This window comes from Equus quagga, chromosome 13 (assembly GCF_021613505.1).
Source record: "Equus quagga isolate Etosha38 chromosome 13, UCLA_HA_Equagga_1.0, whole genome shotgun sequence".
NCBI lineage: Eukaryota > Metazoa > Chordata > Mammalia > Perissodactyla > Equidae > Equus > Equus quagga.
This window is the reverse complement of record NC_060279.1, coordinates 15,299,033-15,314,140: the sequence shown is the minus strand read 5'-3', so window position 1 is coordinate 15,314,140 and position 15,108 is coordinate 15,299,033. Positions and strand designations below refer to the sequence as shown.

Here is a 15,108-nt window from a genome sequence, read left to right as displayed (position 1 = left end):
CTGTAAGATCAGCCTACAATACTCCCTATTTCTAACACGGTCCAAAGAAGTTAATGTTTCTACGCAATAAGATAAAGGAAAAGTTCTTAACTATAAATATTTGTCATTTTAGCATACTTTCACAGAATTCAATTTTTCTCTAGTAACTGCTAAAAGTATATGAAAATTACTAGCAACATGATCTAGCATGGAGGGAGGAATAAAGATCATCATAACTTACAACATATCTCAGAGTATGTTTGTTACAAATCAGATGGTAAAACTTAAAAAAAATTAAAGTAGGTCAATCTGACAATAAAACTAAAAAAAAATACATTAAAGCAAGTTACACAAGGTGAGAGAATCAGTTTAACTTCCATGTAATTTCATTTTTCTTACATTCTTAAAACATTTTGAGGAGGTACACTTTAGAACACATAAAATAAGAGATAACAGGGGCTGGCCCCGTGGCCGAGTGGTTAAGTTCGCGCGCTCCGCTGCAGGCGGCCCAGTGTTTCGTTGGTTCGAATCCTGGGCGCGGACATGACACTGCTCATCAAACCACGCTGAGGCAGCGTCCCACATGCCACAACTAGAAGGACCCACAACGAAGAATATACAACAATGTACCGGGGGGCTTTGGGGAGAAAAAGGAAAAAATAAAATCTTAAAAAAAAAAAAAAATAAGAGATAACAACCCAATAAAGAACTAAACATTTTGATAAATCTTTAAGTCTCTTCATTTATATATTAGAAAATTAAAATATACTGTAACCCAAATTCAGTGACATATTATAACACTAATATCTAAGTGCCAATACCCTGGTAAAGATTTTGAGATTTTGAAGATAGCACATTTGAATTCAGAATAGTTAGAGATGAAAGATGTACATTTCTATGTTATCAAAGACAATGAGATTTTTCATTATAGATCCGTAGTTTTATTAAACAACTTCAGCACCTGTTATATGCCATAAAAATAAGCCTCCAAAAGACTGTTTCTAGAATGACTTCATAGAATTCCAGTTTGGTATATCATAAAAATATAAATCTGTACACATTAGAATATTTTTGGCATACACTTTTTCACACTCCTCTCTCCTGAAAAAATGTGATGCAAAATTTTAAAAGAATACCAAGCCTCAGAAGTTACACTTCCTCAAGAAATAGTTGTTGAATTAGCTCCTAATTATTTACTGATATAAGAACTCCTAAAACTTTAATTTACAAGTCTCCAAACCTATCAAAGGTTAAACCCATAAAGAATGAGCTGGTGAGCAGAAGCTGAGGTAACAGAAAAGAAAGGATCAATAAAGATAATTGGAGAGAGAACCACTGTCTGTAGGTCAGTCATTTTATGACTGTCAAACTGTGCACAAGCATACACATACAGGATTATAAAACACACAGACACACAGAGTAAATATGCTCCATTGTTTTACTAGTCCCAGTCTAAAGACATGGCATAAATAGAAATGAAAAGCTGTGATGTCCAGACTAATTATGGACTAATGATTCACTGAATGATGGAAGGAAGCAAGGATGGATGGAAGGATGGATGGATGGATGGAGAGAAAGTTATTAAACTACATCAGGGCGGGGGGGCGGGGCACAACACAGATAAGAACTTTGACTCTAAACCAATATCTGTGATTCACAATACTAAGGTGATTTAAGGATATTAAGAGATCCTTCAGAGACTAAATGTGAGCTAAACAAAAAAAAATTTTAATTGAAATACAAAGTAATCATAATATATATTATAAAAAGCAAAAAAAGATCTATATAATAGGGCTGGTTATATTAGTTTTATACTGTGCAGTTTAAATTATCTTTCCTTAGAAAGAAGTTTTATGCAACTAAATGTAGGGGTTAATGCATCTTACCTTCCACAGAAGGTGCCTGGTCCTGAGCTGAATACAGCATATCCTTGAAAGCCTATTAAAAGAAAGAAAAGAAATACATGAAATCCTGAGTAATCTTTAAACTAAAAGCATTTGAAGCTTTTCTTTTGAATTACTTCTTTTTCAATAACCAAACAATGACCACATATGGTTCCCTAAATTAAGAACTTAGTGAAATACTTCAAATAACTTTTAAAAAGCTAAAACCCAAATACTATACTTTCATGTCAATCCAGTACTGTCCAATCTTTAGGACAAAAGCTAATCTGTATGCTTTAAAAATTAAAAGCCATTTGAAAAGAATAAAAAATCACCTGAGAGATCCTAAACTCTCTTGACTAAAAGAAAATAGTGATAGAAGCTGAGAATAATGGTCCTAGAAGAAGAAAATGGAACACTCCATAAGAAAATACGAAATGCTGGGAAAAACATTTTTTTAATTGTGATAACATACGTAACATAAAAATCACCATCTTAACGATTTCAGTTCAGTAGTGTTAAGTACATTCATACTGCTGAGTAGACTATCTCCAGAATTCTTTTCACCTTGAATACAAATACTTCTCAGTGGAGGTCTGCAAAGTCCTCCACAAGAGTTCAGGACGATAAAGATAGTACAGGTTCGGGGGGCTTTTTTCCAAACTAGTAAATTAACTAACAATCATATTTAGGTAATTTGGATGGTTGCAGTTTGGTCTCTCAATAAGCGGTTTTGAGATAGGAATGAAAAGCATTTCTCCACACCTATCAAAATGGGAGAATCAATTAAGTGGATAAGGCTCTAGAGCTGAAGAGCTGGTCATAAGCTTAGGTGACTTTATCCAGTCCCATAGCTTCAAAGTTTTAAATACCATCTAACCATTAGCCACTCTTAAATCGGCCTTCCTCAACCTCAGTACAAATGACATTTGGCCAGATAATTCTTTGTTGTCAGGGGCTATTCCGTGCATAATAGGATTTTTAATAACATCCCTGGCATCTAGACACCCACTAGATACTAGCAGCAACCCCCCTCTCCAAAGTTGCGACCACCAAAAACATCTCCAGACACTGCCAAATGTCTCCTGGGGGACAAAATTAGCCCTCCCCAGAACCACTAGCAGAGAGTCATTAAAGCATATAAAAAACAAAAAAGAAGAAATAAACCTCCAGGGTAACCCACTCTGTATTCAATCTAGTAAATTATATTCTTCCCTAGTGAATTTACCATTCACTTTAGATTAGTGACCAACCTGTTAGTTCCCTGTCTAACCAAGCCTGACAATATACAGTAAAAAAGATTCCCAATGAAACGAGGAAAATTAAAAATTTTAAATCAATGCATTTTTGTTCATTTTAACCTATATTTTCTAAAAAATTTTTGTAGGAAAATTATGTATATATAAAAATTTTGATGTCACACATGCTTAAATCCAAAAATATTCAATAAGATTCACTATAATAGAATTTTAGGCAATACAGTAATACAGTTGTGGTATAATAAAAAAATACTTGCCCTTTGTTTCAGGTTCCTGGCACAAAGCTCCAAAAACCTTTGGGATTTACTGTCTTTTGAGTACTAACGAGATGGCTCATGGGGGGCAGGAGGCAGGGCTAGATAGCTTCAGCATGGTGGTTGGACCTAGGAAAACCCAACCACCTGATTACTGTGATTAGAGGGTTAAAACTTTCAGCCCCACTCCCAGACCTCTGAGGAAAGGAGAGTGGCTAAAGAGTGAGTTCAATCACCAAGCGCCAAAGATGTAATCAATCATGCCTATGTAATGAAACTTCCATAAAAGCTCCAAAAAACGTCAGGGTTCAGAAAGCTTCCAGGTTAATGAACACATTGATATGCTGGGAGAAGGCATGGAAGCTCTGCACCACCCCTGTCCCCACGCCATTACCTATGCATCTCTTCCATTCGACTGTTAAGTTGTATTCTTTACAATAAATCTGTAAGGGTAAGCATGGCACTTTCATGAGTCCTGTGAGTCATTCCAGCAAATTATCAAACTGAGGGTGAGGGGGTGGGAATCTCCAAATTTGTAGTCAGCCAGGCAGAAGTGTGGGTAGCCTGGGTACCCCATTTGCAGCTGGCATCTTAAGCAGGGGCAGTCTTGCAGGACTAAGCCCTTAACCCACAGAGTCTGTACTAACTCCAGAGAGTTAGTGTCAGAATTGAACTGAATCGTTAGACACCCATTTGATGTTGGAGAAAGGGTTGTTGGTGTCAGTAAAAAGAAACACATTTGGGATCAGAAGTCATGATAGAAAATACGCAAACAGAAATCTTTTTGGAAAACCTTTATTAGTGGGCCACAGCTTTTCTAAGATTACATTTGAAGCTCAGCCTCATGCTTACTGACCATTAATTCTTAAATTTATTTATATACAAAAGCCCTAACTGAATATGACAAAGGTATGGAACTTCTTTTAAGAAAAATGTATATAGGCTCACTATTTTCTTTACAATTTCAGATGTCTCAACTAACTTCCAGTTGAAGTTCCAGTTAAGTGTAGAAGATCTTATCAAACATCAGAAAGTCTTTATTTCAGTTTACAGATTGGAATTTTATATTCAAGTCCTATACAAGTGTAGAGTGGTGGTTATGTTACAGTTCTTCCATAGGATATTTTAAGAAGGTAAATGAATAGACTGCTCAGAGCAGAGTAAACCTCTAGAAGTAGAAGAAGAAAGGAACAAATAAATCCAGCCAGAGAATATTTATGGAAATAAATCAATCATGAGAGCAGGTAATGTCAGAGACTCAAATATCTGAATGAAGTTTTTCTAATTCTGGAATATAATAGGCATGTGTACTCAAATTAAATGATGCTATCAATAAACCATCAATGACTAGCTGAGCAGCTTGTACACAGTAGAAGCTCAATAAACAGTTCCTGAATTTAGAAGGGTTTCTTTCTTGGAGAAAATTACTTTAAAGATGATTAACAAAGCACACTGAGAAAGCACACTAACCAGAATCTCTGACATGTAATGAAAATGAATTAAATTTTCAAAAGGAAAGGCTACCAAATTAAGTTTTTAAAAGATGATTAAAATTTTATAAAGAGAAAAATGATAATAGTCTTCATTTTGACTATAAAACTGACTCATAATTTGATTTAAATCAAGACAACTCTCAGTGAAATCAGGGACAACTCTTTTTGCTTATTACTTTCAGTCTTCCTCTGAAAAAGAGACCCTCTATGTTTTTACAGTAATAGCTTCTAGAGAACTCCATAAATAGGATACCATCCTATGTCTGTAACAAGAGAATAGGCTCCAATTGGGAACTAGCAGGGGGAAAGAGCCTACAACGAATTGTCCATATTAGTACCTATGGATTGTTTGTCTATAATATGAGTCACTCAGAGCACTTGCCTGGGTTGGGAGCACTACATCCAAATGCAAAAAAGAACAAACTCAGAGTGTCCTTGATTCATACTGCCTCACTTTAAAGAAATCCAATACATCATAGATAACTCTGAATTTGTATAATAAATGAAATCAACATGTATTCACATGCATTACAAAAGATTTCTTTGATTTCCAAAGGATTCAAAGCAATCCTTTATATCAGCAGCTCTACACTGTAATCTGAGTGTTAAATTATTTTTGTAATAATGATATTGAAACATACATAAACTACAACAAAACTCTTAGTGCTTATAACAACTCATATAACAGTAAAATCTTATAAATTAAATACAAACACAAACAGAAAACCACTAGTGTTCAACCAACAACATTAACATGACAGGAAAAAAGATGTTTGCTGAAACAAAATCTCAATTGGTAACATGACTACAATGCTGACTGCCAATACACCTCCTCTTCTGAGTGTGGAATGCCAGTAAGACTTTGTGTTAGATGTGATGTAATTCTCCTAGTACCTCTCTCTACTATGAACGAGCATAGCAGAGTGGCTAGGAGCGATGGAGTCAGACAAAGTGTATGAAAACCAACTCTACTATCAGCTGTGTAAGCTTGGGAAAATTAACTTTTGTGTACTTCAGTGCCCTCATCTGTAAAACAGGAATACTGATCACACATACCTCACAGCTCTGTTATGAGAATTGAGAACTCCTAAAACACAGATCCTTATATTAATTATGATTCATGATTACACATGAAGAGTATTTAGAACAGTGCCTAGAACATAGAAGATGCTCAAAGAATGTTAGCTAATAGAATGTGAACTGTCACAAAACTTACGTCATACAGTGGGCTGTGGCATCATTTGGCCGTCTACTGGACAGGAATACATCACTTACACATTAGATATGCCTCAGCTCTTACTAACTCTTCACAAAGTAGTAGAGTAGTACCTGAAGCCAACATTACCAAACAAGCATAAACATAGGGATTGTAATCTCTTGGCTGGCATCACTAGTTTATAAGATGGTCATCTAGATGATCTAGAATATGCTCCTTTTACATTTTCAGATGATTGCTGACATGAACACATTATATTTTTAATTCTCATAGGAAACCTACAAACTCCTAAGAAAATATATGCAGATCCCAGTTTACATATGCTTAAAGCAACATCTCCTAATTATATTACGTAAACTTTCTGAAACATCTCTATTGTACAAAATAGGGTATAGTTCAAACTTAACATATATATTCAATAATATTGCCAATACAAATTTCTTATGTTGTTAATTTTTAATAACCCATAGTAGATGATCTCTGATCTCCTTTACAAAGCACAGATGGGTTTCACAGACCATCTCACAGACCAAGGAGTTCAGGAGCTAGAAAAATTCCCACTTTCTACGTTGTGATAATAACAACGTAGAACCTATGTTCTCGTTTGCTTCAAGATCCATTCAAAGTCAGCATGCTGCAATCTAATTACTGGATTAATAAACAATAAAATAACACAGGCATTTGAAGAGGAAGGGCAAAGAATATTGTTAGTGTTTAACAATTGGGTAAAATTTACATCAGACTTTTTTTTATCTGAAAACTTTTCCAAATGGAACTCTCGAACAATAAAATTTTGATATATTCTTAAAAATACATACATCATGTGCTGATTTACAGCACCCCAGAAACATTCTCCAATTATCTCTTTTTCAGTTTCTACTTCCTCTTTTTGCATTCCCTTCTTAATTTTTTTCACACAGAAATACTGGATAGTCTGTGAATAATGTGGAAGTCAGTTACATCTGACCTGGTTTCTGTCTCATCATCTAGAAATCAGTCATGTTTTCCTGATACTAAAATTCTAAGGACAGTTCTGTAAATCAAATTATAAACCTCAAAAGAGGGCATCTAGTATTCTCATGTGTCCTGTACAAAGAATCACCATCTAATTAATCTCCAATTCTATCCTCACACAGAAATAAACTAACCTAGCTCTATTTTGGGCCATAGAAATAATCTGTAAAGTCAATAAATCTCTCACATAAATTCTTATAGTCTAATATATTAAAATTTAAAACTAATGTGCTCCTGTACATACTTAACAATCCAAAGCCAACAGTATATTAAAATGATTTGCATGACTCAAAATTTTCATGGAATTTAAAAGTATCCCATTAGCAAAAGGCAATTTAATACGCAAAAGTTGTTACATTAAATTATTAGTGAATTTATTAAAAGTTAAAACATATACATTTATAATAGGAAGAACTAATTTGCAATATGTCATCTTATATTCACATTTATAAATTTCTACACTAACATACAATGATATTCACTGAAATGGCTTTTACTATTTCTGTGGATATCTCCCAAATCTATATCTTCAGCCACATGTCTGCTAATACAAACTCAGAATGTCTAAAATTCAATTCATTTACGTCCCAAAGACTGCTCTTCTCACATTCTTTATTTCTGTTAATGTCATTGCCAGTATCCAAATCACACAGATTCAAAATCTCAGTTATCATTGTCTCACTCATTCAGCAAATATTTATTGTGCAACTGCTACACGCCAGGTACTTTTCTAGGTACCTGGATACATCACAAGGAAAATAAAAATCCCTGTCCTAGTCTTGTTAACATGCTTACATTCTCCTCTTTCCACTCCAGAGTTCAGCGATCTGGTTCAGTCAATGCTACTACCACAACCTCTTTTACATTCATTCTCTCCTATCCTTTCAGCTGAACTATTTCAACGGACTCTCAACTGGTGTACCAACCTATAGGTTTTCAGATCTCTAACACATCTCACAAACTGCTGCCATATCAATCTTCCCAAAGCACCAGTCTGATTCTCCTGCTTAAAAACTTACAAGGATTTCCCAATGGCCACAAAATAAAGCCCATACTCCTCTGCTGGCCTCTAAGGCACCAAGGATGGCCCAGTCTATCTTTCTAGGCTTATCTTCCAAACTGGAGAGAACAATTTCATTTTCACAACCTGACCCTCAAGCCAAAATGAATTACTTACTGCTCATTTTAGAGTCTTCAATATTTCTTCCATCTTTGCCTTTGATTATCACTATTGCCTCTACCTAGAATCTTCTACACCTGCCTTCATCTTTTAAATCTAATTTCCAAATCTTAACCATCCTTCAAGGTCTAGATCAAATTTAACCTCTTTTGTGCTTTGTCCTGATTCCTCCAGAAGGAAGTCATCACTTCCTCCTCTGAAATCTTGAAGTACTCTATTTGAAACCACTTATAGCACTTAATATTTCCACCTTATGTTTTAATTATTTATCTGTGTCACTTGTTCCCCATTTGACTGTAAAGTCAGGGTTTTAGCCACCTTGCTTCAACTTGTATAAAAGAAGCACACCATAAATATTTCTAGATTATTTAGTATCATCATTAAGGAAGCTAATGAGCTTTATTCATTCAATGAACCTTAGAGGATATCTACTCCATGCTCTATGCCAGGCTCTAGAGAAATAATGATGAATCAAACAAGGAGAAGACAGACATATAAATAGATAAATTATAATACAATATGTTGAATACTAAAAAAAAAAAAAAAGAAGAAGCATATTGAAGGCCTAAGTAAGGTAGTGGCAATGGGAAAAAAAAAAAAAAGGAGGTGAAATATGGGAAAGAAAGGAGATACCAAAAAGCAAAATAGAAAGATTAGGCAAACAACTAAACATGAACTAAGGGAATTAAAGATCTCCAAGATACTAAGCTGAGGTGAAAAGAAAGATGATTAGTGATACTATTAACCAAGCTGAAAAAGCTTGGGCAAAGACAAGACAGGAGTTTGCACTGACAAACCACTTTAGTTATCCACAGGACAACTGAGATGGTCAGCAGACAGATGAAAACAGAGATCTACAATTTGGAAGACAGATAAGAGCTAGCAGTTAAGAGCTGGAAATCATCTATATAAAGATGATCTGAAACTGCCTATGCTCTAGGTAAATGAAATTTCTCAGAAAGTGAGAAGTGGGCCAAGTACAGAATCTTTTGGAATACAAAGTAGCAGAGAAGACAATAAGGAAAAACTCAGATGTACACAGTGCCACAAAAATTAAAGGAGCATTTTAAGAAGGAAGAGAGATTAAAAACTATCAAAAACTGCTCAGGGAAGAGAGATCTGCACTCCCGTGTTCACTGCAGCATTATCCACAATAGCGGAGATATGAAAACAACCTAAGTGTCTACCAACAGATAAATGGATAAAGAAAACAGTGGAAGGGGGAGTGAGTTGGGGGGTATATATACACACACAATAGAATATTATTCAGCCACGAGAAAGAAGGAAATTCTGCCATTTGCAACAACTTGCACAAACCTTGAGGGGATTATGCTAAGTGAAATAAATCACAGAAAGACAGATATTGTATGATATCACTTATATGTGTAATCTAAAAAAGCCAAACTCAGAGAAACAGAGTGGTGGTTACCAGGGTTTGGGGGGGTGGGAGAAAAGAAGACATACTGGTCAAAGGGTACGAATTTCCATTTATAAGATTACCAAATTCTGAGGATCAAAGGCACAACATGGTGATTATGGTAATACTACACTATATACTTGAAAGTTGCAAAGAGAATAGATCTTACATGTTCTCACCACAAAAAGAAACAGTAACTTGTGACGAGATAGACGTGTTAGCTAAGCTATGGTGGCAATCGTTTTGCAATGTATAAATGTATCAAATCACCACGTTGTACACTTTAAATTTACATAATGGTATACGTCAATTACATCTCAATAAAGCTGGAACTAAATTTTTTTTAAAAACTGAGAACATCTGAGTTAAATAAAACAACAATCAGGGAAGGGTTCATTATACTAATAATTGTTCTATTTCTTGAGCTGGATGGCCTATTCTACCTATCTGTCTACATGTCTATCTATCTAACCGGAATGCTACAACTGAATTACAATGAAAGAAAAATAGCTAACATTAGAATCCCTAGACTCTGACTTTCTACTTTACAGGATATAACTTAAACTATCAACATGTAAGATTAATAAAATATAACCTTAAGTTAAAGGAAAGAGAAATAAAAAGTTGCTTAGAGATCAAGAAGGAAGAGACTAAGAAGAGGTAATTAGATCTGAGGATCAGGAGCTCACTCGTGACCATCAAAAAATGGTTTCAGCAGTGACAGGGTAGAAGCTAGGTTAGATTGCGTTGAGCACACATGAGGACATGATGCCCATAAATATTGATCAACAATAAAAGTGATAATAATTATTTATTGAATGCCTACTATCAGATATTGTTTGGAGTATTTTAAATTTTAAATGCACTACTTTAACAGAGGCCTACAACTCTTTAAAATATAATTCTCACTTTACCACTGACGATCTGAGACTCAGAGAGGTTATTAAAGTATCTTGCCCAAGTAGTGTTTATTCTATAATCCATGCTTCTTTGAGAAAGAGACACATAGGCTCACTATTTGGAGTAAAATCTTATTTTCTAAGATTTACCTCTAATTTTGGCCTCTCAATTTTCTGATACTCTCCCTTTTATTTCCAACACTTTTCCAAACCATTAGATTTTTACACCAAGGATGGTAACTAGCCTCTGCGATGACCACCAATGATTCTTGCCTACTGATAGTAATGCTCTTGTGCAATCCCCTTCCACACTAAATAGGGCTGACCTATATAACCAATAGAATATTGCATAAGTGACAAAGTACTACTTCCAAGGCTAGGTCATACAAGACACTGGGTTTTCATCTTGCTCTCTTGATCACCCACTTTAGAGGAAACCAGCCATGAAAAAGTATAAGCAGCCCTATGGAGAGCTCCAAGTGGTGAGGAACTGAGGCTTCCTGAAAAAAGCGAGCACAAATTTGCAAACCATTTGAGTGAGCCATCCTAGAATTAGCTTCTTCAGCCCCTATCAAACTTTCAGATGACTGCAGCCCCAGGTGACATCTTGACTGCATCCTCACAAAACAGTCTGAGCCAGAACTACCCAGTTAAGTTGATTCCAAACTCTTGACAGACACACAGAGTATAAGGTAATAAGCGTTCATTATTGTTTTAAGCCACTAAGTTTTGGGGTAATTTGTTATACAGCAATAGATAATTAACACATGAATTTAAATTTGAAAAGTATTTTTATATAATAGAATGTACACGTTATTAGATCATAACCAACATCTTTGGCTTGTTTTGATCAAAGTGGCTAAGATTTGTATTCCTATAAAGATATAAAATTATGGAAAGGAAAACTACGACAACTTCAAATAAGTGATTTATTTACCAATAACACGCAAAATTGCATTTCCCTATGTCAGAGCCACCAACATAGTGATTTAACTTACACTGAATGCCCTTGAGAAGTCATATAGCCACATTTCTGAGCTGAAGCAGAACTGACCAGAAGAATAAATCAGCATCTTCTTTGTCTAAGGATCCTATTCTGACGATAAAATAAAGTTATAACAAATGCACTCTTCTAACTAATTAAATCTGTATGGTTCATTCTTACATTTATTGTGGTAACAGTTGTAAATTCTTTGAAATTAGAGAACAATCTCACTTCAATTTTTACAGGCCACAGCATCTAGCACAAGTTCACAATATGTTCATAAACTGCACAGACTTTGTAATGGAAAACCTAAAAGTCCAAAATCACCACATTAGTTAACTTTTTTAGGTGTTAGTTATTGTTATTTTTATTGAGTTATAGCATTTGCAGTTTCATGAACTATCAAAATGCACAGTCCTTTCTTATTTTTCCCAATTTTCACTATCTTTTATTTCCATACAAAATTCAAATCTCTTTCACTTACCAATCACAAAAAAGTTCTCAGTGCTTTTGGCTTCCACCCCTCTTAAAATATAAGGTTTATATGGCTTGGTAAAACATGTTAGATTTTGCCCAAATATATAATAGTTATTGCAACATAAAATTCTCACTCCTGCTCTTAGTTGCCAGTTTATCTGAAAAAAACAAAAAGCAACCCAAAGGTTCAGCAATGCTGTTTCCTATATGCCTATAAAAAATGGCTTCTAATCCATGGGTCTCAGATCACTTCACAGCTTCAATTTCAATACTGCAAAATCTTAATAAATTAGGTATTTTCTATAGGCTAAATAATGTTTCCCACAAATATACTACTACTTGTCAAAATATATGAAAATATTTGTACTTAATAAAATACTACCATATTTCACCAAGTCTAAGAGACCATCAATTGTTAAGACACACCATTATTTTATGTACCATTAAAAAACAAAAGAGAGCCAGCCCCGAGGCCAAGTGGTTAAGTTCACGCGCTCTGCTTCAGCGGCCCAGGGTTTCACCAGCTCGGATCCTCGGCACGGACATGTCACCACTCATCAGGCCACGCTGAGGCAGCATCCCACACAGCACAACCAGCGGCACTCACACTAGAACCTACAACTATGTACTGCGGGGCTTTGGGAAGAAGGAAAAAAAAAAAAGAAGATTGGCAACACTTGTTAGCTCAGGTGCCAATCTTCAAAAAAAAGAAAAGAAAAGAAAGAAAAAGACTACCAATTAAACTATGACATCTGTACAATGAATCCCAATTTCAAAGATGTTGGAATGTGGAACAGGGGAATGTGAATCTTAGAATCTATGAAATAGAGTTGATTCATTTTGTCAGAATGTAATTTCTCAAACAATGGATTCTAAAAGTCCAGCTGCCATCATTTAGTTTCCAAGAAAATGCATGACATTGAAAGAGGGTCTTGTTATACTAAAAGATTGAGTCCAACACCCTAAAATAAATGTCTGTTGAATAAATGAATAAAAGTTACTCCTATGGCTTATTTTTTTTTTTAAAGATTTTATTTTTTTTCCTTTTTCTCCCCAAAGCCCCCCAGTACATAGTTGTATATTCTTCGTTGTGGGTCCTTCTAGTTGTGGCATGTGGGACGCTGCCTCAGCGTGGTTTGATGAGCAGTGCCATGTCAGCGCCCAGGATTCAAACCAACAAAACACTGGGCCGCCTGCAGCAGAGTGCGCGAACTTAACCACTCGGCCACGGGGCCAGCCCCGCTATGGCTTATTTTTAATGATGATAGAAATTAACAGCTATTCTTCATTGAAAAGTATCTTCTCTGGGTCAGGTCCCTGCTGACACTTTCATATATTATTATGCCTAATTCTCACAACAATCTTGAAAGGCAAATATTATCTACATTTTACACACAAGAAAACTAGATTCATAGAAATAAAATAACTTTTTAAAGGTCTCACAGCCAATAAATGAGGGAAATGCAATTAAAGCAAAAAATTTAGATAAAATTAAAGCTACTTTCTCTACTGCCTCCATATGTGAATAGATCTCACGTAGCGTCAAAAAACCTTTTGCTTTATCCTGCTCTTTCCTAAAGGTTCTATCTTATTTTCCTCATTTTGTTAACAGCCAAATTTCTCAAATGAAAAATACACGTGTTTTCTCAAAGACTCTAACTTCTTAAAACCTGGAGGAAAGTTAGCAAAAGACAATTTACCTTCAGAGTTCACCAATGACCTCCTTTTGTCATGTCCAAAGGCCTATCCTTAATCCTCCTCCTCAGTGACCTGTCTACAAAGTATGTCACTGCTGTTAATCCATTTACCCTTAAGACCCTTGACTCCTGTGACAATGTCTTTCCAAGATCTCCCCTATTTGCATCTCTATTTTCCTGCCTTACATACTTTCCCTTAGTGAATTAATTCTTTAACTACTACCTCGATTTTAATGAATCTTATCTTTTCAACAATTTTTCAAGTTTTAGCTACATAGCTCTACATATAAACATTTCACACCTGAAATGAGGATATTTAAGACCTAATTTCATAAGTTTACCACCCCAAAAGTAGCTATTTTGTACTAGTTTCTTTAGTTTAAACCATTATATTGAATTCTTCCTTCCTTCACTCCCTATATCTGGCTATTCATTCAAATTCTGTTATTTAAAGCACAAATACTGAAGCACCCACATAAATCACTGTGCTGCCCACCAGAAAGTGATACACTAGAAAATGTTTAATAGTATTACTTTATCTTTATCAATGATATTTTTATTTAATTTCAAATACTAATGAGAATAAAAACATCTAACTACTGAAATATTGTGTACATTTGCAACTTACACAATTTGGAAGGGAGATGGTACTTTAATAGGATATTCTGTGTTTAACAAGGCAGCTTCACAAAATATGCATTAAATTACTATTAATTATTGATATCATATTGTTAAAAATTTTAAATCATCGTTATTATAGTTGGTTAAATATGATTTAATAAATGCTCCTTACCTAAAACATTTTAAATAATATTGTCTCTAAAATGAAAGTAAGAAAGGTCAACGGAGAACTTCAAAATACTGCATTTGATGATAATTTCTTTCCCTATAACATTTTCTTCTCTAATACTGTATGCTTACAAATCAATTCTGAAATTCTAACAAGGCTCTACAACAAAAGTGTGAAATGAAAAAGGAAAAAGTTATCAATTTTCTTCCCAGTTTTTCATCTCTATCAAAAAACAAACCTTTAAAACTTTATAAATTAATCTTTTTTACTATCATCAACAACCATCAACAAGTAGTAATATAAACTTTCTGTTCTATGAAATACCAGACTTTTTTAAAAAGGTAAAATTCTTTCATCTTCCATTTGTTCAAAATCGAAATGAACAGTATCTAAGTTGCTTTTTCCTAGTTATAGTTTCACTGACCCCTCTCCCCCTTGTCTCAAAAGTAAATGAATCAACTAGGACACTGTAGTAAGTTACTACACATAGTAAGTATTATACTTACTGTCCTAAGTGCTTTCCAAATATTAATTCGTATCATTTCACATGATTCTCTAAAGTATG

General features: G+C 34.7%; 1 protein-coding gene across 2 annotated transcripts in view; it reads right to left on the bottom strand.

Annotated features, from left to right (window-relative positions):
• XPR1 (xenotropic and polytropic retrovirus receptor 1) overlaps window positions 1-15,108 on the bottom strand; it is a 201,676-nt gene that overhangs the window by 174,090 nt on the left and 12,478 nt on the right. For both annotated transcript variants that reach the window (XM_046682621.1, XM_046682622.1), the window contains exon 2: window positions 1,866-1,917. In XM_046682621.1, coding sequence (XP_046538577.1) covers window positions 1,866-1,917 — 52 coding nt within the window. The remainder of the gene's footprint in view (window positions 1-1,865; window positions 1,918-15,108) is intronic.